At 43.0% G+C, this 26,780-nt stretch overlaps 2 protein-coding genes across 2 annotated transcripts in view; one reads left to right on the forward strand and one right to left on the reverse strand.

Annotated features, from left to right (window-relative positions):
• Positions 1-19,363, forward strand: POLR2B (RNA polymerase II subunit B). The gene is made up of 25 exons (XM_062637577.1): positions 1-129; positions 395-467; positions 3,240-3,390; positions 5,095-5,207; positions 5,461-5,680; positions 5,867-6,025; positions 6,953-7,117; positions 7,652-7,848; positions 8,853-8,972; positions 9,352-9,538; positions 10,722-10,865; positions 11,120-11,259; positions 11,497-11,608; positions 11,990-12,144; positions 12,472-12,670; positions 12,779-12,947; positions 13,426-13,522; positions 14,699-14,793; positions 15,071-15,321; positions 15,409-15,498; positions 15,770-15,877; positions 16,378-16,491; positions 16,585-16,745; positions 18,017-18,212; positions 19,101-19,363. Exons 1-25 carry the CDS (start codon positions 111-113, stop codon positions 19,188-19,190), a joined length of 3,525 nt encoding a protein of 1,174 aa, XP_062493561.1. The 5' UTR covers positions 1-110; the 3' UTR covers positions 19,191-19,363.
• IGFBP7 (insulin like growth factor binding protein 7) overlaps positions 19,360-26,780 on the reverse strand; it is a 16,864-nt gene continuing 9,443 nt past the window's right edge. The window contains exons 2-5 of the mRNA XM_062637596.1: positions 23,455-23,564; positions 21,813-21,929; positions 20,995-21,121; positions 19,360-19,548 (exon numbers count right to left, since the gene is read on the reverse strand). Coding sequence (XP_062493580.1) covers positions 19,529-19,548; positions 20,995-21,121; positions 21,813-21,929; positions 23,455-23,564 — 374 coding nt within the window. The 3' untranslated portion in view covers positions 19,360-19,528. The remainder of the gene's footprint in view (positions 19,549-20,994; positions 21,122-21,812; positions 21,930-23,454; positions 23,565-26,780) is intronic.

Below are 26,780 nucleotides of genomic sequence, written 5' to 3' on the forward strand. Positions count from 1 at the left end.
CTTCCCGCCGCCGCCGCTGCCGCTGGCCGGGCCTGCGGTGCTGAGCCCCGCCGCGCCTTCCGTCTCTCGCTTTCCCATAGCTGCCGCCCGCGGCCCTTCCCGCCGTCACCATGTACGACGCGGACGAGGGTGAGTGTGCTGCAGGTGCAGGCCGGTCCCCGCCGGGCCTTCTCCCCTGTGCAGCCCGGCGAGGGGCGTGTGGGGCCGCAGGGCCCGCGGGAGGCGGCCTTGGGGTAGGGTCGCTCCGGGCCCAGTGGGGTCTTCCGGAGGCTCCTGCGGCCCTCGGGTGGTCAGAGGGCCTGCCGGGGCGTCCTTGTGTGCCAGCCTTGTGTGAGCAGAGATAGGGAGAGCCCGGGAGAGTGGAGTCTGTTTTAAATGTCGTGCTTCCCCGCAGATATGCAATATGATGAAGACGATGATGAAATCACCCCCGACTTGTGGCAAGAAGCCTGCTGGATTGTTATTAGGTGAGTTGCTGAAACTCACTGTTCTTAGCGCTTCAGCACAGGTGCTCTTGGTCTTACAGGAGACATCCAGTTCACTGGCAATGTATTGTGGAAGCTGCAGGACTGGCTGTGTGAAACTGTGTTTTAGCACGTTCAGAGATGTGAAATACAAACTCCCTCCTCTAAACAAGATAACAAGGTTTTACTGAGAGACAAAGTCAGTAAAGCAAAAGCAACAGCGCTGGGCGCATGACCGTAGCCAGAGGTGCGAGTGATTAGCATTTGTTACAGGTTTATATACTTTTGCTATTACATTAGTTACATACATATTCATAATTCCTGCATATGGCGGAGAATATTATAATTAACTCCCGGAACTTATTATCATAAGTCTCCTCCTCTTGGTGTCTGTGCACTGCTCTGCGGTGATTGTGGGCAGGGGTCTTGAGGATGAAGTAAACAGTCTTCCTCTTGTGAGTAGGGGTCTTCAAGATGAAGTAAGCAGTCTTCCTCACAGTGTACTCTTCACCGTTAGCACAGTTGGACATCCCATTAATCATGCAACTAGCTGAAACCAGCCATATCTGTAATTCTTCTGATAACTAGCAAAGATTTAAAAGTGTGACTTTCCTACAAAATTTACTGCAGGATAGGCAGACAAGGAGTATCCCAGTCTAGCAGATGTTTGGGAGGCTCTGTTTCTAAACTAACTGATAAGTAGAAGGATGGTGTGAAATAACTCATGCATGTTTAGTGGGGCCACTAAATCCTGTTATCTCACCACAGACTTACAACACAAACATTGTTCTTTAAAACTAAAGATACTTTAGAAGACTAGTGTGAAACAATTAACTCCTGTTTAGTGAAGCCACTACATTCCACAGACTCACAACATAAACACTGTTCTCTTTCTACAACTGAAGTTAAGCTAAAAAGTACTTACGTTTTTCAGGCACTAGCTTTTCTTATATCAAGCTCCCCCCCCTTTTACCTTTACAAATTCTTTTGCTGTGTGACTCTGTTTTGCTCAAGAGTTCTGGCCCTTTTTAACTTATTGTCTAATCTTGTGTCTTTAGGGAGCTTTGTTTCTGTTTTTGTAAACTGGTACAGTTATATCCACATAACCACACCTATGATTTATGAAAGCCAATACATTTATGTGTTTGTCACAGAGATAAAGCACACAGGGAGAAGGGCTTTGAGCAGAACAGCTTACAACAGGGTTGCCCTTAGGGATTCGGAGGTCCTGCTGACATGCAGTGGGGTGCACTGTTTTTGAATGAAGAAGTGATCTCGATTCCATATGAAGTGTATTATTTTGCCCACTATTCTCAGAGCTGATGCTGGTGTTAGGAAATCAGTACTTGGCTGTTTCACCATGTCAGTGTTTTCCTAGCGGGACATGAATATCCAGGACGTGCAGCTTCTTGTGACTGTTAAGGAGTGGCATGCTTTGTGGAACAGAGTGAAAAGTGTTTCTTTTGCTAATTGTATCATTTATGAAATGTATATGATGGGTGTCTTAGAAGAGCAGTAGCAAGCAAACCAGTAGGTCTGTGGGGATGATCCCATAAGCAGTCTGGATGGAGAGCAGAGGTGAGAAACTTTGGAGGCAGAAGGAGATCCTTTCTTTTGCAGTCTAGTGTGGAATGCTACCTTTGCTTTCAGTCAGGTGGGAAGTAACTAAGGCAAGTTCTTCAGCTGATGCTGCACCTCACTCCATATGACGAATCACTTTATTTACTGTGAAGGTGACCAAGCACTGGCATGGGTTGCCAAGAGGGGCCGTGGGGTCTCTGTCTGCGTCCTTGGTGGTATTCATAAGTTTTCTGGACAAGGTCATGAACAGTCAGCTCTGGCTGACATTTCTTGAATTCGGTTGCAGGACAAGATGATCTCCAGAGGTCTCTTTCAGCCTCAGCTGTTCTGTGTTACAAGTTGTCCATTTTGTTTCTCCTTTCCTGTGTGCAATACCAGGCTGTTGTCAGGATTCACTGTGGCAATGGCATAATAGCCAAGAGTGTGTTGCTCTTCTTGGGGAAGCCTGAAGTTATTGGTAGGAGCTAATTATTAGCAGTTTTTAATACAGATCCTGGCAGTGATGGGCAGAAGCTGGGGTAGTGTGGGTTCCCTGGCTGGCTTCAGGAATGTGAGGTAGAGGAGCTTGCTGGCAGAGCTAATGCAGCAGACATGCTTAGATCATCCTACCAAAAGTTAAGATGTGGGGCTGTGAAGTTAAGCTTTGATTTTTGCAGTTGGGTTGTGCTGTGTTGAAGCTAGATGACAAAAAGGCTAAGGCAAATCTGGAGGAGTGAAGCTGGGAATCTCATGTGGCTGGAAGAGAGGGGTTCCAAGATAAGAAATCTGTTATCTTGGCTTAGGGGCATGCACTCAGTTTACAGCAACTTGGAAAATTAGTAAGGGCAAAAGAATTTACATACATTGTTGAAAACTTTACCTGAAACCACTTTTAGTGAGGTTTGTCATGTTTCCCTTCAAATGAAAGGTAGAGTGTGTGTGCTGTCATGGCTTAGCCAAGAGGTGGCAGCAAGTCTGTCACTTTGTTGTGTCTGTACTCAAGCAGGGAGAGAATTGTTAAACGTTTTTCAGCGTCTGTGTCTAAAACTCATAGCTTGCGAAAAGTGAATGTACATGCTCACTACAAGTGAGTGTATGTATGCACTGTATTTCATGGCTTTTGGAGGTTTTGTACTAAATACATCTTAAGTTTGTTGATGTATGAAGTAAGTGAATTAAATTATCTTGTTCATTCATGCACTTTTTCTTCTTTAGCTCCTATTTTGATGAAAAGGGTTTAGTCAGGCAACAGCTGGATTCTTTTGATGAGTTTATTCAGATGTCTGTGCAGAGAATTGTTGAAGATGCTCCACCAATTGATTTACAAGCTGAAGCCCAGCATGCCACAGGAGAAGTGGAAGAACCGGTAAGTGGAGCCTGTTTCAGAATCATAGAATCAACTAGGTTGGAAGAGACCTTTAAGATCATCAAATCCAATGTTTACCCCAGCACTGCCAAGTCCGCCACTAAGCCATGACACTCGGAGCCTCATCTACACAGTTTTTTGGACACTTCCAGGGGTGGCGATTCACTGCTTCCCTGGGAAGCCTGCTCCAATACCTGACCTCCATTTCAGTGAAGAAATTTTTCCTAACATCCAACCTCCCCTGGCACATCTCTGGTCATATATTGGGATTTCAAAAATATATTTCAGAAAAATGTACTAGCCTTTCTAAAAATATATTTTAGAAAATATATTTTATATTTATTAGAATTATATTTTATATTTTTATTTTTATATAATTATATATAATATAAATGAATATAATATATTATATTTATATTTATTTAAAATATATTTTCTAAAAATGTATTTTTAGAAAGGCTAAAACAACTCATCGACTCTTTTTCCTCTGCACTGGAACTTGCACTGCCAGAGCAAGTGTTGCTTTTGTGGTGTGCTGCAGCAGAGTCTTTATGGCTGAGATATGGTAAAATGCCTGCACAGAATTCAAGTTTTGGTTTAGTAGTAGATGTCTCAGTTGGCTTCTAGGCAGATACTTAGTTGGGGTGGCAGCACTGTAGTTCTTTGTATTAACTTCTGTTCTGCAAAAGGACATGGTAGGAAATAGCAACTTGAAGAAAAAGTAAGGCAAAAAGCCTTACTTGTATACATGCAGGTCTACTGCCCTGGATTTTGGTCTGGGAAGGAATGCTTTGGGAGTGGCTCATCTCTAGGTCCTTTTGCATGCAAGAAGGCATGCAAGGCCTTTACACCCTTGTTCACCAGGATTGAGACCACACATATGAAACATATTAACAAAGCTACTGTTTTGTGGCTGCTTGCTTTAAGTTCTAGCTCCTACCAGATACACAGATGCACTTTGATAAGAGTGTTGTTTTAAAACTTTTACCCCTTTATTTTAAATGCAAGTGACTGAATGCTCTCAATCTCATTGAGGTAGGATTGTGAGAGGCAAGTGGCTCTTGGAGCAAAATAAAGATCTGGAGAAAAAGGTGTCTGTCCTTTCATGCCTGTGGTTTCACTGTAACATGTGAAAGGATTTCTGTGGAATTAAACCAAAGCTATTAAATTTGATATTTTATGCATGGGAACAAAGCTTTAAAACAATTCGCACCTTGTTTGGTATGTCATCTGTTTCACTGTATATGTTGAAACAGGTTGACCTTTTTGAATCATGAAACTTGCAGTTTTATCTAAAGTTACATAAACAGTATCTCAGTAGGTGTATGTAGGGCATATTCTGTTAATGTATTTACTGACTTGGAAGATTTATTTCTTAGGTGTTTCATAGGAAGAAGACAGACTTGGGTTTATTCTTCTCTTGCCAATGATTTTGACTTCTCAGTTTCCTCTAGGGTTTTTTTGTTTTGGTGGTGGTGGTGGTGGTGTTTGTCTTTTATTTTTATTAATTAATGAGGTGTTTAGAAATTATGGAAAACTTTTGAGTGCATTTTTTGATCTAGTCATCTTAAGAGGGATTGTTTCCATACCTTATGCTGAGGGCATGGGGCAGCATTGGGTATTAAGCTCTAGGGCCATGGCCACTCTTGAACAACAGGAATGGATGTTTCTTCCATTACAGGTAAATGTCTTCTTGTTTTCCAGCCCCGGTATCTGCTGAAGTTTGAACAAATCTACCTCTCTAAGCCTACACATTGGGAAAGAGATGGAGCACCCTCGCCTATGATGCCTAATGAGGCCAGGCTGAGAAACCTTACGTAAGAATGAATTTTGTAGTAGATAAACACAAGGAGGGACTGGTTCTACATTATTAATTGTCTTTTTCAATTTACCGGTGCCTTGAAAACATAATAATTATGCTCTATTTAAATATTGATGTCCAGTTGTTAAATCCAGGCAATGATTGATGATTTCTTAGCCAGTGAGTGCTTGAATAATTGCATTCATTATATTTCTGTACAACCTCGAGTAATAACTGACAGGTAACATTACGGTGTTTTTATTCTGTAGCTATTCAGCCCCCTTGTATGTGGATATAACTAAAACAGTTATTAAAGAAGGGGAGGATCAGTTACAGACACAGCATCAGAAAACTTTCATAGGAAAAATTCCTATTATGTTACGTTCAACGTACTGTTTGTTGAATGGCTTAACGGACCGTGATCTTTGTGAACTGAATGAATGCCCTCTTGATCCTGGTGGATACTTTATCATTAATGGGTCAGAAAAGGTAAGGGACTTTTGTTTTGGTTATTTTAGCTTAACTGGGTGTATTTTTTACTTAATACTTTATTTTAAAAATGTACAATGCTCTTAAATTTAAGAGACCTGAAGGAATAGTAGAAACATACTGTACTTGTTACTTTCAGCATCCCCTTTTGTCAGTTATTTACTAGTGTTCTTGTTTCTAACACAGGTTCTGATTGCTCAAGAGAAAATGGCTACAAACACAGTGTATGTGTTTGCAAAGAAAGATTCAAAATATGCCTACACAGGAGAGTGTAGATCTTGTCTGGAAAATTCGTCTCGACCAACAAGTACTATCTGGGTTAGCATGCTGGCCAGAGGTGGGCAGGTATGCCAAAGCAGTAATAACCCTTGTCCTGGGGCACAATTATCGTGGTTTAAGATTGTTTTAGGAGTTTTGTTACTGTCCTGTCTCATGATACCATTTACTTTTGGGATTTTGAAAAGAAATTTCTTCTGATGCTAAGTTGTAAAGAAGGTTAAATTAAAATGGATTCTGTTTTTCATAGATTAGAATCATAGAATAGTTGGGGTTGGAAAGGACCTTAAGATCATGTAGTTCCAACCCCCCTGCCATGGGCAGGGACACCTCACACTAAACCATGCCACCCAAGGCTTTGTCCAGCCTGGCCTTGAACACTGCCAGGGATGGAACATTATTATGCCTTTCTCAGGGACAAATAATTTGAGGACTGTAATGAAGATTCAGTTTGTGTCAAGTTTTAGGGCAAGGCTAAAAAATAATTTTAGAATTACTGTGAATGAGATTTTAGAAAACGGGCAAGAAAACAAACATCCTGTTTTTTGACAAAGGACAAAAATAGGAGCAGGTGCCCTAGCTTTGCTGATGGTCCAGCTAGTGTTTAGGTATCTTTTGCAGATCATATGTTCATATTTAACATCTAACTGTGCCATCTGTGAAGGGAAATTAGTGCTGTTCATAACTTCAAAAGCAGAAGGTGTCAGTACTCATTTACCATTGCACTGATGTTTGGGAATTCCCAGGCACGTTTCAAGAGTAACTTTAATAGAAGCCTTACAATGCTCTTGCTCCTTGTGGCTGGGGCACTCTAATTCATCCGCAGTCCATAGTATTTGTTTCTTCTTGGGAGTGGGGAGCAGCTACTTGAATAATTGCAAAAATGGAGAGTCTTACACAGTGGATTAGAAAAGCTGAGCTTAAGCCAGAGACACATTTCTATTTAAATGCAAGATCTTTTAAGAATAATGTATGGATTTTTTCCCATCTTCTCAGGGTGCGAAGAAGAGTGCAATTGGTCAGCGCATTGTAGCAACTTTGCCATATATCAAACAAGAAGTCCCCATCATAATTGTCTTTCGTGCACTAGGCTTTGTGTCTGACAGGGATATCTTGGAGCACATCATATATGATTTTGAAGATCCAGAAATGATGGAAATGGTAATGTGTTATTTCCTAGCTTGATATTTGGTGATGTGGAGGTGTGGCTTATCATTGTTCTAAGTGTTGTTCATTTTGCAACTGTTACTTATCACTTCATTGTTTTAGTAGGTTGTCTAATAGCAAGGTCAAAAGTTCTCTGCCTAAACCTATCCAAATGAGTATGTTACATGAATGGAGTGCAACGGAAATTTCAAAGTGTTAATGTGTACTTGGAATGGTAGAGTCTTACCCGGCTGGAGTTGACTTTGATTTATACCTGCTACCATTGAATTATACATGAAACAGCAACAGGCCTAGAATGTACTTGAATGAGAACTATTTTCCAAAGTCTAAACTATTTTTTATGTGCTTCCAATGTGCCTCCATTACTGTTTTCTCTTGCTCTTGAAAGAGCTACTATAGTTAAGGCCAGAAAGAACCGGATCAGTAATTAGCAGTTCCTGGAAAGAATAATCAGCAAACTGCTGTGTAGTTTACTTCAACCCCAACAGGCACTGGATGCTACAGGATTTTGCTGTATTTTGCATTTAGGTCAAACCTTCTTTGGATGAAGCTTTTGTCATTCAGGAGCAAAATGTTGCTCTAAACTTCATTGGATCAAGAGGTGCAAAGCCAGGTGTCACCAAAGAGAAGAGAATCAAGTATGCTAAAGAAGTTTTGCAGAAGGAAATGCTCCCACATGTTGGTGTCAGTGACTTCTGTGAAACCAAAAAGGCCTATTTTCTAGGGTATGTCAGTATTTTCCCTCGCACATCTGCAAATAGACCCTGAGTACAGATTTTATTCACAAATATGTATATGCTGGAAGAATGTACTGCAAGTTTGGTTTTAACCTCAGTCTTCTGGATAGTCAGTGATAAACTTTAGGGCACTGGTTTAGTTTTGAAACTGAGAAAATGCAAAACAAATAAATAAAAGAAGGAAACAAGGCTCCAACATGTTCTGGATATTAAGTTAGATGTGATGATAGTGATGAATGACTCTCTTTGACATCATGTTGTATGGACAACATGTAGAGGTTGTTAACTAATATGTAGGTAGCTGTTTGTAGTGTAAACTCACTCTTTAAAACTATTAGCACGTCCTCTTGATCACTGCTTACCAGTATTCAGATGAACTATAGCATCAGGAGACTTGGCATTTCTCACCTGATTCTACCAGCTTAAACGTAGCCTGTATTATAGGGCAGACATGTAGCAAAAGACACATTGCCATCATGATGTAAATATTAACTTCTCTCCGTCGTTACCCAAGCTTTCAGTGGGTCATTCACCTCTAAGGACATACATGCTGAAGAAGACTGTGTTAGGGGACTCTTCATTAGAGACTGTAGTGATAGGACAAGGGGTAACGGGTTAAAACTTAAACAGGGGAAGTTTAGGTTGGATATAAGAAGGAAATTCTTTCATGTTAGGGTGGTGAGGCACTGGAATGGGTTGCCCAGGGAGGTTGTGAATGCTCCATCCCTGGCAGTGTTCAGGACCAGGTTGGACGAGGCCTTGGGTGATATGATTTAGCATAAGGTGTCCCTGCCCATGGCAGGAGGGGTGGAACTAGATGATCTTAAGGTCCTTTTCAACCCTAACTATTCTATGATTCTATGATAGCAGTATCCTGAAGATCTACAATGGACAGCCTCTAGGAAATGGTTTACTGTTTTATCCATGAAAGCATGTAATCTGTTGTAAATGTCTGCAGTCAGTTTAAAACATAAACTGTTTTATTTGCTTAGGTATATGGTTCATAGATTGTTGCTGGCAGCACTGGGAAGAAGAGAGCTTGATGACAGAGATCATTATGGCAACAAAAGACTGGATCTTGCTGGACCACTGTTAGCTTTTCTGTTCAGAGGGTAACTATAGTATCTGTGTTTTCTTTGGGGATAATTAACGGTAGGGGCATTGCCAACGCTGTACTTCTAAAAGATCAGACTACTCTGTTGTGTCTAACAGCCAGTCTTGGACAGCACAGCCTGTATCTGATAATAACTTTTCCAGGAAGTGGATAGGTTTACTCTAATAGTAGGTGGCTAGCATCAACTTCTTTTGAAGCATATTTTGTGCATGTTCACAAACAGGTTAATGTATTTCGGGCTTTTTTTTTTCCCTCCTCCTCTAGTTACAAGTTACTTGCTTCTTTCAGGAGGCCAGTGACATTTTTTCCTACATAACTGCTGAGTAGGATGAATTGCTATAGTATTGTTTAATCATGTTTCTTGGCATCTTCTACAGAATGTTCAAGAATTTGCTAAAGGAAGTGAGAATATATGCCCAAAAGTTCATTGACAGAGGGAAAGATTTCAACTTGGAGCTGGCAATTAAAACAAGAATTATTTCAGATGGTTTGAAGTATTCACTGGCAACTGGAAACTGGGGTGACCAGAAGAAAGCTCATCAGGCCAGAGCAGGAGTATCTCAGGTGCAACAGCTGGATAAAGCATTGTAGCACTTGTCAGGTTTACACATGGTTTTAACCGTATCATGGAAGAGTTTAATACTGCTTGGCAGCTATGCATGTTATATGTTAAACAGAACCATTTTTAAAAGGAAATTTTCATAGCTGAGACATATAAAGATCCAAATAGTTGAGTCTGGTGTTGGGGTTTGGTTTTAATAATTTGGGTTTTGTTTTAGCTTTTGCATGGACTGCTAAACTGTTGGTGTATCTCATATAACGACTTTTTGTGTTAGAGCATATGCTTGTGTGTCTGGTCAAGTCCTAGTCCCAAGGAATCTTTAGGGAGGATAGATTTCTTTTTTTAAATTACGTCCAGTGCTTCACAGGTGCTTAAAGAAATTTGAGTGGCACTGTGTAATACGACAGTTATGTATTCCACGGTTCAATGATAAGGAGCATTGACTGTATTAGTCCAGAACAGTGTTTAACTGAGCCTGTTTCTCTCAAAGGCAGAAAAGGGAAAGAGGTGACAGTTTTTAAATGCCAGCATGTTTTGTGGTCTGGAGCCCTTGTGAGATCGTAATTTATGGAAAGCAAGTTAGGAAAGGAGCAAAGATTGTAGCTGTCCCTAGGTGGTGTGATGTTGATGTATTTGTGGGGGGGGCTTTTTAAATAAGCTCTCATGTTTCAGGCTGTAAAAATAAACCTTTTTGAGGAGCCTTGAGCAGACTCTGAAAAGAACGTAAATACTGATTTGCTCCTGTTAACTAAGATGCCTTAGTTTTTTCAAACTAAGTATGTAAAGATCTTTGTGTCATTGTATTGGTAAGCCCTCCTGGTGAAAATGCAGCTTTTAAAGTATGTTTATTGCTAGTATCATTCATTCTAGTTACCTGGTCTGAGTAAGCTATACTACAAAACCCAGTTCTCTGCTTGGGTAACTGTTTATGCTGGGCCTTGCCATGGTATAAGCCTGCTCTGAAAACTTCTGCCATTGCAACACCGGTTGCTTAAGATTTTAAGGTTGAACTTAGTCTGAGGTTAGCGGAGGTGAGCTAAAAACTGTAGTCAACAAAAATCAGAACTATTTTAGTTCAGGTGCATCATTTCTAGAGGGCAGTGATCCTTTGCTCTACTGTATCATGATGCCTGTCAACAACACTTTTAAGCAACTTTGACTGAATTAATTCCTTACTCCACACAGGTGTTAAACCGCCTGACTTTTGCATCTACGCTTTCTCACCTGAGACGCCTGAATTCTCCAATTGGTCGAGATGGCAAACTAGCAAAGCCCAGGCAGTTGCACAACACACTGTGGGGAATGGTTTGCCCTGCTGAGACCCCAGAGGTAATGAAGCTAGTATTTATGTCAGTACTCAAGCCTATCTCTCTGCTAGTCATTTTATAGCCACCCTAGCATTTGTATTTTAAAGTGCTTACATGCATATTTAGCTTTATAGCTAACTCTGTCTTTTAATGGTAGTAATTAATAAATAGCATGTGTTGTGTCCGTGTCCATAAGGACTTGAATTTTAAGTTCTTGCATCTTCTTAGGGCAATCTCTTGATTTGGAAATGCAAGTCAACTATGTGTTTCTATTAGGGTCATGCAGTAGGACTTGTGAAGAACTTAGCCCTGATGGCTTACATTTCTGTGGGGTCTCAGCCGTCACCAATTTTGGAATTCTTGGAAGAGTGGAGTATGGAAAACCTGGAAGAAATATCTCCAGCAGCAATAGCTGAGTATGTGCAAATGAAACTGTTTAAACAGACTTAAGCTTTTTATCCTGCACAACATTTCAAGGGCTTTGGGTCTTTTTTGGGAGAGAAATGGGAGGGCGCTTTTTTTGTAGTTAATTTTTTCTGCATTATTGGTATTTTTAATTTGTTTCGCTTTCTCTTATTTGTATTTTTATTTTTTTTTTCATTTTTCTCATTATTATTTGTATTTTTTAATACTTTTTTTTTTCCTCTTTATAGTGCTACCAAGATCTTTGTTAATGGCTGCTGGGTAGGAATACACAAAGATCCTGAGCAGCTCATGAATACCCTAAGAAAGCTCCGTCGTCAGATGGACATCATTGTGTCAGAGGTACAAATTTTATGTCTCGAGCTTGGGTTTCTTTTGTCATGAGGGAGGATAATGCCTTGATACTACTTTGCAAGCTCCAAATAGCATTATTTGCAAGTCTCTTTATGAACAGACTTCACATTGGTTGTTCGGGTTTTCTGGTTGGTTTGGTTTGTTTGGGGTTTGGTGCTTTTGGGAGTTTTCTTGTTTGTTTGATGTTGTGTGTGGTTTGTTGTTTGGTTGTGGTTGGTTTTGGTTTGCTTTATTTCAAGAGGATCCAGTTTAAAATAGTCTTCTGAAATGCTTCTTTGCTTTAGGGAACTTTGTTATCCTGTTTTGTGTTCCATATTTCTGATTCTGGGCTGAGATTTCGTACTCATGGAGTGCTGCTGTCTTGTGCAGGTCTCAATGATTAGAGATATTCGTGAGCGAGAAATCCGCATCTACACTGATGCAGGCAGAATTTGTCGACCTCTTTTAATTGTGGAAAAACAAAAACTGCTGTTGAAGAAAAGGCATATTGACCAACTGAAGGAACGCGAGTATAACAACTACAGGTGAGATATTCCTGAAACTTGGTTGAATGTCTGATTTTTTTCATCTTGGAAGCTGCAGGTTCCTTCAGATTGGAGAGGGAAATGTTTAAAAGTTTGTACAGTACAAAGATGCTTTCTCTGCCTGGTAGCTTGATTTTTTTTTTTTTTTTAATTTTTTTTTTTTTTTTTTTTTTTTTTTTTTTTTTTTTTTTTTTTTTTTTTTTTTTTTGTTTTAAATCACATTCAGGCAGTGGTAGAAGTAATAAGCCAGGAAAGTCCTTCATCTTGTTACTGCTGAAGAGACACATTTGATGTGTTAGCTGAGTATTTCGGGCATTGTTTGTTCAGTTGGCAGGATCTTGTGGCCAGCGGTGTAGTAGAGTACATTGACACGCTGGAAGAAGAGACTGTGATGCTGGCAATGACCCCAGATGATTTGCAAGAGAAAGGTGTGGCATATTGTTCAACATACACGCACTGTGAGATTCACCCATCTATGATCCTGGGAGTATGTGCATCTATTATCCCTTTCCCTGATCACAACCAGGTTAGTGCATCACTTTTGACATCCCGTTTTTGAAGTTGATAGAAAACCCACATGTGTATGTGTGAAGAGTTTTATGTACATAATAATGGTCTTCCATTGTCTGTCTAGTCTCCCAGGAACACCTACCAGTCTGCCATGGGTAAACAAGCTATGGGAGTTTACATTACAAACTTTCATGTTCGTATGGATACACTGGCACATGTGTTGTACTATCCTCAGAAGCCCCTTGTAACAACACGCTCCATGGAGTACTTACGATTTAGAGAGTTACCAGCAGGTATGTTGCCAGTTAATGTTATAAACCAAAAATGCTACTGCTTTGTTTAAACTAAGTCACAGATGTTGTGTGTAGAATACCTGAATATTTAGCACCTATATGTCATTTAAAAGTTAATTATAGATTAAACATTAACTTGTAGCTGGACAGCTAAATACATTGCTAGTGTTTCAGGTGAAACTACTTTATCTGTAAAGTCTGTTAAAATCTCACTGTAAAAATGCATTTTCTGCATTGGTATTTGCTGTATTTTTCACAAGGGGTCACTCTTGACTCTATTGTACCCAAAGTTGTATTTGCTGGTATGGTGTTGTGTGTGTGGGATGTGGAGATTTTATATTTGAAAGAGAACAGCTTCACTGTAGAGAATACAGCCTATTTTGAATTGTGATTCAAAATTGTAATTCAAAATTGTAATTCAGTAATGCCTGTCTGGTATGTGGGCAACCTTTCAAAGTATTTGTTCTGCATATTATAGGTATCAACTCGATTGTAGCCATTGCCTCATACACAGGCTATAACCAGGAAGACTCTGTCATTATGAACCGTTCTGCTGTTGACAGAGGCTTTTTCAGGTAAAACTTTGTAAATTCTTTAGCAATTTAATTTATTTTCAATGGAGGTGGAGGGAGCAGCACAGTGAAAATGGTATCTTAAGAGTATGTATCTCAGCAAAACAATGAGCAATGGCTCATCGTATGTGTAACCTGACTTCCCACTCTGGCTTGCCAACTTTTCCATTTCGGTCTTTACTACAATTACTGTTCTTTGTATAATGGTTAAATGAAAAAAAAAATATGTAATAGCAAAGAGTCCAAATACATTTTCATTTAACTCTTGTCAGTTATAAACTCTCCTTAATGGTAATATTGCAGCTTTGTAATAATCTTTAGTAGTATGACATTTGCTACCAGTAAGGATTGGCATGTTCCTCTCCTTAGTAGAAACTGCTGTTGGGTCAGCTGGCAACTGATGTGACTTTGTGCATTACAGATTTTAGATGGCTGTGTTTAGCTATATGGCTCATCAGTGGGTTTCTAGTTTTGTTCATTTTCTTTTGTCCAAGTTGAGACTAAGAAGTGTATGCTTGGGGTCCTGGATCTACTGCCTTCTAGTGCAGAATAAGTATGGGACTATTAAGATTTATTACAGCTTACATGAAGCTCTTATAGAACCTTCTGTGTGCACAGGAGCAGTGAAATGTGGATAATGTTTATCTGAAAGGCCATGGCTTTGATGTGCTGGCAGCTGAGGCAGCAAACAAAAGCCCCAGAAAGAAGCCTATATAAATTGAAAGTTTTCCACTGCAGCTCAGCTGTACTGAGTGTGGCACTACAGGGTAGTAGTAGAAGCCTGAAAGTGCTTGCAAAATGGGAGGTATAAGGAGAAAAGAGTATGAGAATGGCATGATGAAAATGTGCATAATCTAGGAATAAGAACTATTTATGAGATATCAAGCAGTCTGTAGTTCATCAAAAATTAGCATGTTATTTATAGGTACTTTGGCAGTATCTGAAAAGTGGCCATCAAAATGCCATCTGAAACTGGTTTTTGTTCGTGTGGTGGGATGTTTTTGGTTTTGTTTTTCCCTCCTCAGTGATGGTCACTGATTAACAAGGCTTTAGAGGAAAGGTTGTGTGATTTAATTTGGTTTTCATTAGTAGCAGGAGGTCTAATATGTGATAAAATTGTGTTTATAGTGAAATTGAGATGAGAAAGAATGATGCAAAGGCTTTATGACTTTGTTTCAGATCTGTGTTCTATCGCTCCTACAAAGAGCAGGAGTCTAAAAAAGGGTATGACCAAGAGGAAGTTTTTGAGAAGCCTACACGCGAAACTTGCCAAGGTGAGATACAGGAGTGTTTGAAGACTGAGTTTTTAAATCAGATTTTTGTGGGCAGTGTCACTGAGCTGGTTCAGTCTTTATTTTGGGACATATAAAGTGTGAGAAATATTTGTATTAATAGCAAGATACATCAGTTGAGATGTCTGAACATACTTCCATGCAACATTTTCTCAGTAGTCTGAAGTTGCAAGCAAGCTTGTTCAATTTGTGCTGATTGTCAAGTCCAGTATGCTGAACAGTTTGGGAGCCTACTTTTATTTTTCCTTTTTCCCTCAAGGTATGAGACATGCAATCTATGACAAACTTGATGATGATGGTTTGATAGCACCTGGGGTACGTGTGTCTGGGGATGATGTCATCATTGGCAAAACAGTGACACTGCCAGAGAATGAAGATGAACTGGAAAGCACCAACAGACGTTTCACAAAGAGGGACTGCAGCACTTTCCTGCGAACTAGTGAGACTGGCATTGTAGATCAGGTCATGGTAACCCTTAACCAGGAAGGATACAAGTTCTGCAAGATCAGGGTGAGCACTGGCATGTGTGCTTACTACTTCTAATCAGTTTTGTTCCATATTTAAGTTACCTACTGAATGTTTTCCTGTGGCTTACAGGTACGCTCTGTGAGAATCCCACAAATTGGAGATAAATTTGCCAGCAGACATGGTCAGAAAGGAACCTGTGGTATCCAGTACAGGCAAGAGGTAGTGATTTTTTTTCCCCACTTTTTAACTTTTTATTTCTGATGATCTTAGCATTGGAACTGCCTTAAACGAGTTGTCTGTAGAATATCTACTCATGTGCAGTGTATTGACTTAAAGTTAACTAAAATATGTTTAGAAAGAGACACAGCTGCTTCTTACGTTGTACTTAGTACCTTTGAAATGCTTTAAAAGATTTTATTTGAAGCCATGCAACTGCTTTTCTTAAAGATGATATTCTGGGATGTACTGACTGTCTGTTTCCCTGTTCTAGGATATGCCCTTCACCTGTGAAGGCATCACCCCTGATATAATTATCAACCCCCATGCCATCCCTTCTCGTATGACCATTGGTCACTTGATTGAGTGTCTCCAGGGGAAGGTAAGAAGAATCTTTTATGCTGTATGTCTGAGCAATATGATTTTTCTTTTAACTTCAGGGGTATTTTTTTAAGATACTACTCCCTGGTAGGTAGGTGTTAATCCACTAGAAAATAAGGATTGCTTTCTAGTTACAATAGCAAAAGCAGGTTTCTTGGAGAAGTCCTACAGTCCGGTAAATTTTGTTCAGCAAGTCAGATTACAGTGTGCTCTCCCATCTTTGAAGATCCTTTTATTAGAAAAATATATTATAAAAATAATATATTATAAAAATGCTGCTTTTATTCCATACATTTCCTGTGACCTAGGAAAAGGAGTAGCAAAATTGCTGATACTTTGTTTTTGTTAAAATCTTGCTATAAATTGTGCAGTTAATAAACAAGGCAAGATAGGGCACTATCATGGGCATGGTACCTCAAGTTCTGTGAAAACTGTTTGAAAAAGCTTACTGTTGTCTGAAAGAAATTCAGAAATCTGACAGGCTTTTGCAAACCTCCATAGGTGTCTGCAAACAAAGGAGAGATTGGTGATGCGACACCTTTTAATGATGCTGTCAACGTGCAGAAGATTTCCAATCTTTTATCAGATTATGGCTATCATCTAAGAGGAAATGAGGTATAATCACAGTATCATTTCACTGTGATGTTTTTAATATACATTTGGTGGATAGGAGGGCTTGTGATTCAGTAATTGCATTGGTTACTTCAGGTTCTCTACAATGGCTTCACTGGTCGAAAAATCACATCACAGATCTTCATTGGTCCTACATACTATCAGCGGTTGAAGCACATGGTAGATGACAAAATCCATTCTCGTGCCAGAGGGCCTATCCAGATACTTAACAGACAGCCCATGGAGGGTAGATCTCGGTAAGGATGTTTATTAGTTTCTATACAGTGTTTTCTTTTTCTTCAAAGTTTTTACCCCTAAAAATTAACTGCCTCAACTTTGCAGCTAGAACTGAATTAGCTCACCCCAATTAGCCATCCATTTTTATGTGTTCAGCTGATGTGTTGAGTGCAGGTATCAAGGTTTTGGTTAGCAAGGGGTACTGCTGAGGTGGCCTCTCTGAGAAAGGACCAGCTGTTGCCCTGTGCTAGACATAACCGCTTACAGCTGGATCAAACAGACCCACTCTAGCCAAAGCTGAACCCATCAGCAACCTTTAAGAAAGGGTAAAACCCGCTGGGCAGTAGCTGTGAGGAGGGAGTGAGAAAATGTGAAAGGAACAGTCCTGCAGACACCCGTGTCAGAGGAGGAGGCGCTCCAGCCACTGGAGGTGATTGCCGTGCAGCCCTTGGTGAAGCATGTTGTCTGACAGCAGCCCATGGGGCAGCTATCCATGCTGCAGCCTGTGGAAAGCCCATGCTGGAGCAGGCTCCTGGCAGGAGCTGTGATCTCTTCCTGAAGGATTGTGGGCCCCATGGGAAGAGCCTGTGCTGGAATAGTTCTAGAAGGACCATCCCATTGGGAAGGGACCCTGTGCTAGAGCAGGGAAAGAATGTGAGGAGTTAGGAGTGGTGGAGAGGAACTGTTACATACTGTAATTCCCCCATAACTGAGGGGAGGAGAGAGTTGGAAATGAAGGGTAAAGTTGAGCTTGGGAAGGAGGTAGGAGAGATGATGTTTTTAGTTTTGTCTTTTGTTTCTCACCATCCTGCTCCATTTCTAATGGGCAATAAATAAATTTCCATGCTGAGTCCGTTTTGCCTGTGATGGCAATTAGTAAGCGATCTCCCTGTTTTTTATCTCGACACATGTGCTTTTCCCATCTTATTTTTGCTCTTTGTCCTGTTGACATGGGGGAGTGAGAGAGCTATTTGATGGGCATGTGGCAGCTAGCCAAGGTTAAACCGACCACAGATAAGAAGGGAATGATGTTTACCTCATTTTGCTATGTGGTTGTGCTGTGGCTGTCAGCTGTCTGACATCTGCTTTAGAAATGCTCTGCTGCTCTGCAGCAGTTATGAATTACTGTGTTCATGTTCTCTCTAACGCTATTCTGAGGTGTTAAATTACTGCACAGCTTCTACCTTGTAATACTGCTGTGGTTTTTCTGATAAGTTACTTGTTCACCAGCAAGAAGTGGTGTGTTTTGCCAGTGAACTCAGAAGTTGTTTTGTTTTTCTCCTCTTTTCAGGGATGGTGGCCTTCGTTTTGGAGAAATGGAACGAGATTGCCAGATAGCTCATGGAGCAGCCCAGTTCTTGAGAGAGCGATTGTTTGAAGCTTCAGACCCATACCAAGTCCATGTCTGCAATCTCTGCGGCATCATGGCGATTGCAAACACAAGGACTCACACCTACGAATGCCGGGGATGCCGTAATAAAACTCAGGTACATGTGGTTTTCATCAGCCACTGTTTCTCTTTGCGGGCGAGAGGAAACACTGCTCGGGTGAACAGGAGCATAGGGAAGTAAATATTTAAAGAAGCACCAGAACAATTGCTATTTTAGTTTCGTAACTGGTTTAAGTGTTTATAGCATCCTAGTTAATTTGAATGTCTTGTTATTAATTTTACAGTGTTGGCGTGCCACTTGGCAGGAAATGCTGTTCAAGTGTTTTGCAGTGCGGAGTTTTCTGAGACTTTAAAATTAGACACTTGAGAGCTTATTTTTGGAAGTGAACCTCAGAATCAGGAATTCTGAGCCATCGCCCTTGACAGTCCCCATGAAGATATTTATGCTTGCAGAGCTCAGTCCCCATGGGAGGCCTTTTGTGTTGCACTTTTTTTGTTGTTAATAGAGAAAAAGCTCTGTAGTGTGTGCTTGGTAACAGAACTACGTCGAGGGAAAGTAGCAGCAGAGATAAAAATAGTTGCCTTAAATAGGCTTGTTCTTGTGCTGGGGACTGACTGTTGCAATTCTAAAATGGCCTTGAGGTTACTGAAGAGATGTGTGCTGGAAATCATCACTACATTTACTGCACATCAGGCACACTTTGCAGATTTTCCCTTGTTAAATAGCTATTGTTTAGGATCATATCCCTTGGCTGCAGGTTTTCACATTAAAAGTGTGATCTGGATAGCTTCTGTGTAGCCTCTATAAGTAGTCTCAGCTCTCCTCTTGCTTTGTTACTGTCTGTGAGCAATTCCTGTTAAATGCTTTAATGCATGACTTCAGGGGCACTTTAGAGCCAAAAACCCAAGAAGTTATTTGTGTAGAGGGTGGTGGAAGTTGATGTTTTAGGAGTGCTTATCACAAGCCTTTTAAAATCTCTTTCAGATATCTTTGGTTCGGATGCCCTATGCCTGCAAACTCCTCTTCCAAGAACTGATGTCTATGAGTATTGCACCTCGTATGATGAGTGTTTAGCCTTTAAAAATGTTTGGTTTTTGTTGTGGTTTTTTTTTTAATGATGAGACTGAAGTGCTCAGGTTTTGTTTCACTTTGTGTAGGTTGCATTTAAACTACAGTTTTACTCGTCTGCTATGTGCTCTTCAAACATATGTTTATTTCCTGTAAATAGAATTAAAATTTGTAATCAGGGTTGTGAATCTCCTTTATTTGTGTATTTGTGAAAGAAGTGTGCAAGCAAATTGGTTATCAAAGAGCAAGGGGGTCAAGGGGATGATTAGTGAGCTAGAAAAAGCCAGAGGGTACAGTTTTCCATCATACTAACTTAAAACTGTGCATAAGTGCAACTCCTCACATCACAGCTCTGCACCATCATCTGTGGAAAAACAAAAACATGTTATGCTCTGCACTGTTCCAAGGGTGATAGCACAACTTGGGCAGTAGCAGCGTGTCTTCCTGCCCGCCTCCCTCCCTCCCTCCTTTTCTCTCTTCCTCCCTCCCTACTGCAGGACCACAGCAGCAGGGGGATGGTAAGAGATGGCATTTTTCTGAGCTGAGATCACCTGGACATTGGACACAGACTCCCTAACTGCACAGTGTGTCGCTTTGGAGTCTGACAGTTTGTTCCATTAACATTATCAGTTTCCTTTAATTGCCTACTGCCAACTTATTGCTTAGCTACGGCATGCTTGCTTGAGAGCTTTTCTACAGCTGAAAAGAAACAGCTGTAACACAGTGTGCATGTAAGAAATAAACCATGAGGCAATACATGCAGTAGTACAACCTCACAGTATTGTTGCTGTGAGAGGGGAAGTGAACATCATCTATTCTGGGGTATAAGTGTGCTCCTCATGGCGCAACTCAGTAAAACTCAATTTCATTCACATCTATAAATAAGATGTTTGAAAAGGGATTGCAGACTAGCTAAAAACCTTTTAGCAAGTTCCTGTGCTTAAGTAATCTTGTGATTCATTTTATGTTCTTATTTCAATGCCAGGTGCTGTTAATGTTCTCCTAAAGGAAGTCTTTCATCTATTCAGGGATATAAGGATATAGAAAGTCAAGACTATATAGTTTGGACAAAGCTACTGGGATTAAAACTAAGGACTATGTCCAGAAGTGGATTTAGGCAGCAGTGTTCCGTAGCTGGATGCTTTGTTCCCAGTGCCTCTGGCATGGTTACAGTTACTATGCCAGCTCAGGATTTATTCTGAAGCACATGTGGCTGTGGTACTAAGCCATCCTCTGTGCAGCTGTAATGAGGGTGGTTGGCTTGCCATCAGCTTTGCATGCAACCTGGCAAAGAGGACCTGGGTTTGAAATGTGGCTGAGGGCTGGAATGTAAAAGCTTCAGGTCTTGCCTAAAGGCCTGCTGTGGCCTATCTGTCCCCTCCCTGGTGTGACACTCCAGCATGCAGAGAGAATGGCAGGGACTGGAATGTTTCCAGGATGATAAAGAATAAGGAGGTGCAGGGACTTGGCAGGAATTTAAGTGCTTTAAGTTCCCCTCTCCCTTGGGACTGGTTGTGACAATACTCCTCCCAGGAGAGATGGGCAGGACAATACAAACTTAGGGCTGGAAAACCACTGAAAGTTGCTTTCTAAACCCCCCTTCTCCCCCCAGAAAAACAAAAGTGGGTTTAATTTGGTATCTTAATATCCAGTACTTTGCAGCACTTGGGGATTACTGAACAAATCCCTTGAGAGCTCTGGCAGCTGACATTTGCGGGGAATGTTCTGAACAGAGGTGGTCCTTCTGTACCAAATAACTGAGTAAACTCTGAGAGGAAAGAGCTGAAGAGTGTCCAACCACATTACTTACCTTTGGTCAGAGCTATTTCATGCAGAGTTTCCACAACGTGGATTTTTGCAGAAGCTGTTGCCTCTCCTTTGGCATTTGATGCATGACACTCATATTCTCCAGCATCCTCTTTACTCAGAGGAGATATCTAGAGAAAGAAACATCTCCCCAGTAAGTATCCTGTGCACAGGTAAAGGTGCTTCTGTTTTAAGGTATCTGCTGTGTGAAGTAGAGTTAACCCTGAGGGACCACACTGACAACATGCTTTCTTCTGTCTGCTCTAAACAACCTGGTTCAGATTTCGGTGGCTTGTCTCCACCTCCTTTCCCTTGTTTCCACCTCTGCTTTTGCAAATGGTGTGGGAACCACCACCCTAACCTGTGATCCCCTGCTCTGGGAGCCATCATACTTGCAGTTCCCTTACTGGGATGCACAGCAGCTCCCCCTGATGTGTGGCAAGTGCCGATTAGCCTGCAGGTACTCCTGTAGCCCAGGTCTGTTGAGTGAGAGCTGACAGCTTCTGAGCTGTGCTACTCTCAGGCATCTGTATCAGTTCCTCCCTAGACATGGTGAGGGTCTCCTTCCCATAATGGCAGCAGAAAAGGAATGATATATGGAAAGGAGATCCTTTACTTAAGCCTAGCCTTCTCCAATCATAGAATACATGCTTCTGCTGTGTGTGACAGAGGTGAAAAACTGCAATGGGTGAGACACAGGTTATCTTCCTTTAGATGTCCTGCCTGTTGCCATGTGACTTCTGTGCTGTTCTCTGTGCATGGGCTGTTTGCAACCTGCACTTGTGCTGTTTGTGCTGGTCTGTGCACACACAAAGTACTTACAAGCACCCAGCCAGTCACTTCATGTTTCTCGGGGCCCCCTCGGGTCTGGATAGCCAAGTTCTCCCGGTCTCCAGGCAGAAGCTCCATTCTCTGGACACCATACTGACCCCGAATTATCTAAACAGAAGAGCAGAGAGGGTGAAGAGTTTTGGGGCTAATTTATATTAGAACTGTTAGGACCACACCTGCATACAGGAAAGATCAGCACTACTTTTACATGAATGAATGTGTTTTGTGCAGTACCACACACAAGTGGCAGGTGCCAGTTTTTTCTAGTGCCAGCATTTCACCTTCTGTGTACTGCAGCCTCACTACCCCAATGCTTCAGTGTCTACACTGAGGCTGCATTCCTTTTGCCTCAATAGGAACAAGTAAAGCAGCACAGCCTTCTGGGGCGTGCAGACATGCCCTGCACAAACTTGGTCTCATGGAACTTGGGTGCATGTTCCCAAGGCAGTGTTTAACCCATCGAATGATGTCTGTGCTGAACAAGGAGGATTTGGCTTCCTGCAGCAGACTGGAGTAGTTACCTTCTGGCTCGGGACTGTAGGGACAGCTGGAGCTGACTGCGATCCTTGTTTGGAAAGACTCCTGATGATCAGGCTTTTTAGAGTGGCAATAGCAGAGAACTGAGTGTCTGCATGTTGCTCCTAGAATGGGCTCTCCCCACATGAGAGTTAGATGATAGGGATGCAGGGAGAGCATCTATCCTCTTCCCAACAGGCCAGCAACAGCCCTGCAGGCTTCTGCTGCAGCAAACCAGGCAGTCCTTCGTGGTGGACACAGCATCCGTGAGAGCAGCAGTGCAGTCATTCCCCAGTGCTCTGTATCTGAGCCCAGAGCAGAGCGTGGGATAAGTGGTGCTCGGCCCTTGTTATCACCAGGTCAAGCAGTCTCTCAGCCATGAGGAAGAGGCACAAAAAGCAGATCAGCACTGAGAGTCAGTGTAAACAAGGCATCTGCTTGTATATAAGCAGAAAATCCTGCTTGAGACAACATGCCTACACTGTATGCTCGTGCAAGAGTCTGCTTTGGGAGCACTATGAATAAAGCCTACTGTTTCAGAACAGAGTAATATTTGGGCCATATTCTTAAAGTAGTATTGCTTCATCTTAAAGACCCAGCCCACGTGTTGACAAACCTGTGGCATTTGAAGAGGCTACAGGGCTATGCAGTGTCTCTTAGCCTTATGTTTGGGACCCTCTTTGCCTAGTGCTGGGCCTGCCCTAAGCCAGACATTACCAACACTGCCAAAACCAGCATACAGCCAGCTAAGGGAGAGGACTGCCCCATGTGGTTCCTGCTCCTGATGTGGGCGACCTGTGTCCAGACACCCCGGAGTCGCTGCCGTCAGCAGGGTGATGGCAGGTCAAGGCACATTCCTGGCATGCTCAGAATAACAGGCGCTACCAAGACAAGCACAAGTCCTGCTCTGCCTCGGGATCAGACAGAGGTTAGAGAAAGCAGTGACTAAAGATTAAGCAAAGCCAGATGTTTGGGGGTGGACAGAACTGCACATGTGGGAGAACTCATCAAAGATGAGTGTTTCCAAGGAGGAATCTGCTACAGCCTTTATGCTTACCAAGCAGTTTCAGCTGCCTCAGGTTTGCAATGCTCTAATTGCTCCAAGCAGGGCCCTTACCTTGTTCCAGATGAGGACAGGGGTTGGAATGCCAATAACCTCACAGCTCAGGTAGATCTGTGCTCCTGTCACATTCCAGATGTCCTTAGGAGGGGTCACTATGGAGGGTCCTGCAAAAAGGGAGAAATGCTTTTAAGCACCATGTGACAACAAGCATGTCTCCTTGGCAGCCTTTTAAGTGGGGCCAATCACTTCTGATGGGTTTTGGGGAAGCTGGATGGGTCCTACTCACTCTTTTGGGTCACCTGGCCAGCTTTGCAGCATCCTTTTTTCCAGCATGATTTCAATCAGTAGCAAAGCCTATGGCAGCTGGCTAGCAGAATTCTGCATTGTGCTGCTCCTGTTCTACCTGGGTGCAGTGTTCAGCCGAAGGAGGCTGGCTGGAGGGAGCTGGGAAGGGACCAGGTGAATGCAAAGCTCCATTTCTCCCCAGAGAGCTCCAACCCCTGGTTAAACAGTGAGTTGCTTCCAAAATCAGATGGGAACAGAGCTGTTTTGCAGATCTGTTTGGAGATGTTTACCCCTCAGGCTGGGAAATGCTGGAGACATACACCAGCAAGGGAAGAATGGCCTTTTCTGTTCAACCCCTCTTCAGTGGGGCTGTTTTGCAAAATGCAGCTATTAATTCCCCACAATAAGAAGTGCAGACCAAAGGAGCACATAGTGTTTATTTCCACTTATTGATAGCTTGAAGAACACAGCAGCTTTTCCGTTTTGATCCGAAGATGCAGGGAGTAACCAGAAGCTGAAGCTCCCTTTAGGCTCCACGAGGAGAATGCATTTCCTACAAGTACTCCAGAGCCAGCCCAACTGAAGCCCCTGGATATGCTGGCTCAGAGATCATGGCTTATTCCCAGCCTTGTAAAAAAGGAGCAGATTGGGGTCCTGATGCTCCTTCTGGGGTCCTGAACATGCACTGATCTCAGCCCCACGTGTTTACTCTGCCCTGCAGCCTTCTTGCAGGCAGCAGGGAGCAGGTTTCAGGTGCATCCCACTGCACCAACACCTTCCAGTAGAGAGCTGGCAGCTTTTTGTGTTGGGATCTAGGCACAGATCCACACAGATCACCAGCCAGAGGGTATCAGCCATCCCTCTGTCTTATTCCAAGGGATGCCGAGGTGGCTCCCCACTTGTGAGCAGCTGGTGTGATCCCAGAGAAGTGTCTCAGCTGAGAACAGTTTTTAGGAAGGGTTTCATTCCATCGCCTACCCTGTTGCTGGCTGTGCTGCTGCAGGCATTGATTTCTGCACACTAGTCAAGAGAGGGATGTGCTAGAGACACAGCACCCTTTCCTCTGTGGAAGGGTACTGAAATTATTCTGGCTCCAGGTGGCCCAGAGCAGATCCGCACCTCCAGACCATGTCCAGCTCTGCACTCTCAGAAACACCTTGCTGGGGGCTGTTCCCCTGGGTACAACCATAGCGTAGCACAATGGGGTGAACATGGGGCTAACACAGGGACCTGAGCATGTGCCTGGCCCCTGCGCAGTAGCAGGGCTGTGTGGTGCCATCCCCAGGACACGATGGGGCCACCTGAGGTCACACACTCTGCTCCCCAGCACAGCTGTTTCCTGTTCTTTCTCTGGTGTCCCAAGAGCAATAGGGACAACAGGGCAGCTCCTGAGACCCAGTGTCCCCAGGCAGCTTAGCTCACACTGTGCTCTGCAAGGGCTGCCAGCAGATGTGCACCCAGCATAGCCTGGTGCTGCTGCTGCCCTCTGCTCCAGCCATGCAGAACCCTCCACATGCAAGGTGCTCTTCCTGGAGCAGAGCTTGAGGCCTGTCCCTGAGAGACAGGGCTACATTTGGCCCCGTATGACACTGTCCTCTTTATGACCAGTTGCTGGGGTTCTCCATGTGGCAGGAGAAATGCAGCAGACCCCATATGACCGCCATGTTCCACCACAGAAACTGAGAGATCCTGATTCTTACTTAAAAAGCCAGATGGATTTTAAGGCACCGTTATGCTCTCCTGGGATCTGGCTCAATTCTTCCCTGGTTGATAACTGGCAGCATTCAACACACCACTAAATCTACTACCTGCCGCGTCTCAGCCTTCACTGCCACTGAGTTTCCCCCTGTGTCAAGGGCCCGGACTCCCCCTGCCCATGGATATTCACTCACACTGCTAGGAGCAGATCACAGCAGGATTTTCCTACAGCAACTGCTGGCAGAGAAAAAGACAGAGGGACTTTTTGCCCACGAGGAGAAGCTGTGTATCTCTGCTAGCATGGGGAATTGCCTGCACAGCTTCATAGCTGGCTCTGCGCAGCAGCCACAGCACAGCCAGAGCCTGGACATAGGTGAGGCAGCCCAGAGCTCAATCTCAGGAATCATAGAATCATAGAACAGTTAGGGTTGGAAAGGACCTTAAGATCATCTGGTTCCAACCCCTCTGCATGGGTAGGGACACCTCACACTAAACCATGTCACCCAAGGCTCTGTCCAACCTGGCCTTGAACACTGCCAGGGATGAAGCATTCACAACTTCCCTGGGCAACCCATTCCAGTGCCTCACCACCGTTACAGTAAAGAACTTCTTCCTTATATCCAATTTAAACTTCCCCTGTTCAAGTTTAAACCCATTCCCCCAGGAAGTACATCCTCATCTAACCAGCAGGAACGTGAGACTCTGCCTTTGGCTGCAAAATGAACTGGGAGCATTCACATGCCTCTGCCTCTATCTGGCACAGCCCTGAGGTCAGGAAAGAATGCACATCCCAGGAGATGCAGCAGTGTCATGGGAAGAGTCAGTGTTGTCTCTTGAGATATTTGACTTGAATCCAGACAGCCAAAACTCTAGAGCTGGGCTTCTTCCTCCACTAAAAACAAATGAGAAAGGCCAAGAAGTCAGCAGATATAAAGTCAAATCACGACAGGCCACAGCAGCAGCTGGACCTCCACCACAGTGAGCTGACACCCAGGTACATGGCACCTGAGTGCTGTCTGTGTTGGTCCCACTCACGCTCTCTCCCACAGCCCCCTGAAGCAGCCAGAGATGGACAAAGGATATGGCAACCTGCCACAGGAGGAGCAGCAGGGGATGTCTGAGCCTTGCAGGGACTTCAGAGGATGTGAGGACATTCCCTCCTGCAAGTCACCCCTCTTGCTCCCAGGGTCTTTGTGAAGGAAGCAAGGCCACCATGCGTTCAGCAGGACTGGAACCAAGCCCACCCTGTGCGGAGCAGATGACGTGATTCCTGCCAGCAAGGAGCCAACTGGCCCTCATCCTACATCCTGCATCTTAGAGGCCTTGCTGCTCTATTTGCTGCACTGCCCACAAAGGGGAATCTTTCTCTGTGTGCTTCCTTCAGGATGGGGACTCAT

This window comes from Pezoporus occidentalis, unplaced genomic scaffold, assembly GCF_034315485.1.
Source record: "Pezoporus occidentalis ecotype Australia unplaced genomic scaffold, CSIRO_AGI_Poc_V1 ctg53, whole genome shotgun sequence".
Lineage (NCBI taxonomy): Eukaryota > Metazoa > Chordata > Aves > Psittaciformes > Psittacidae > Pezoporus > Pezoporus occidentalis.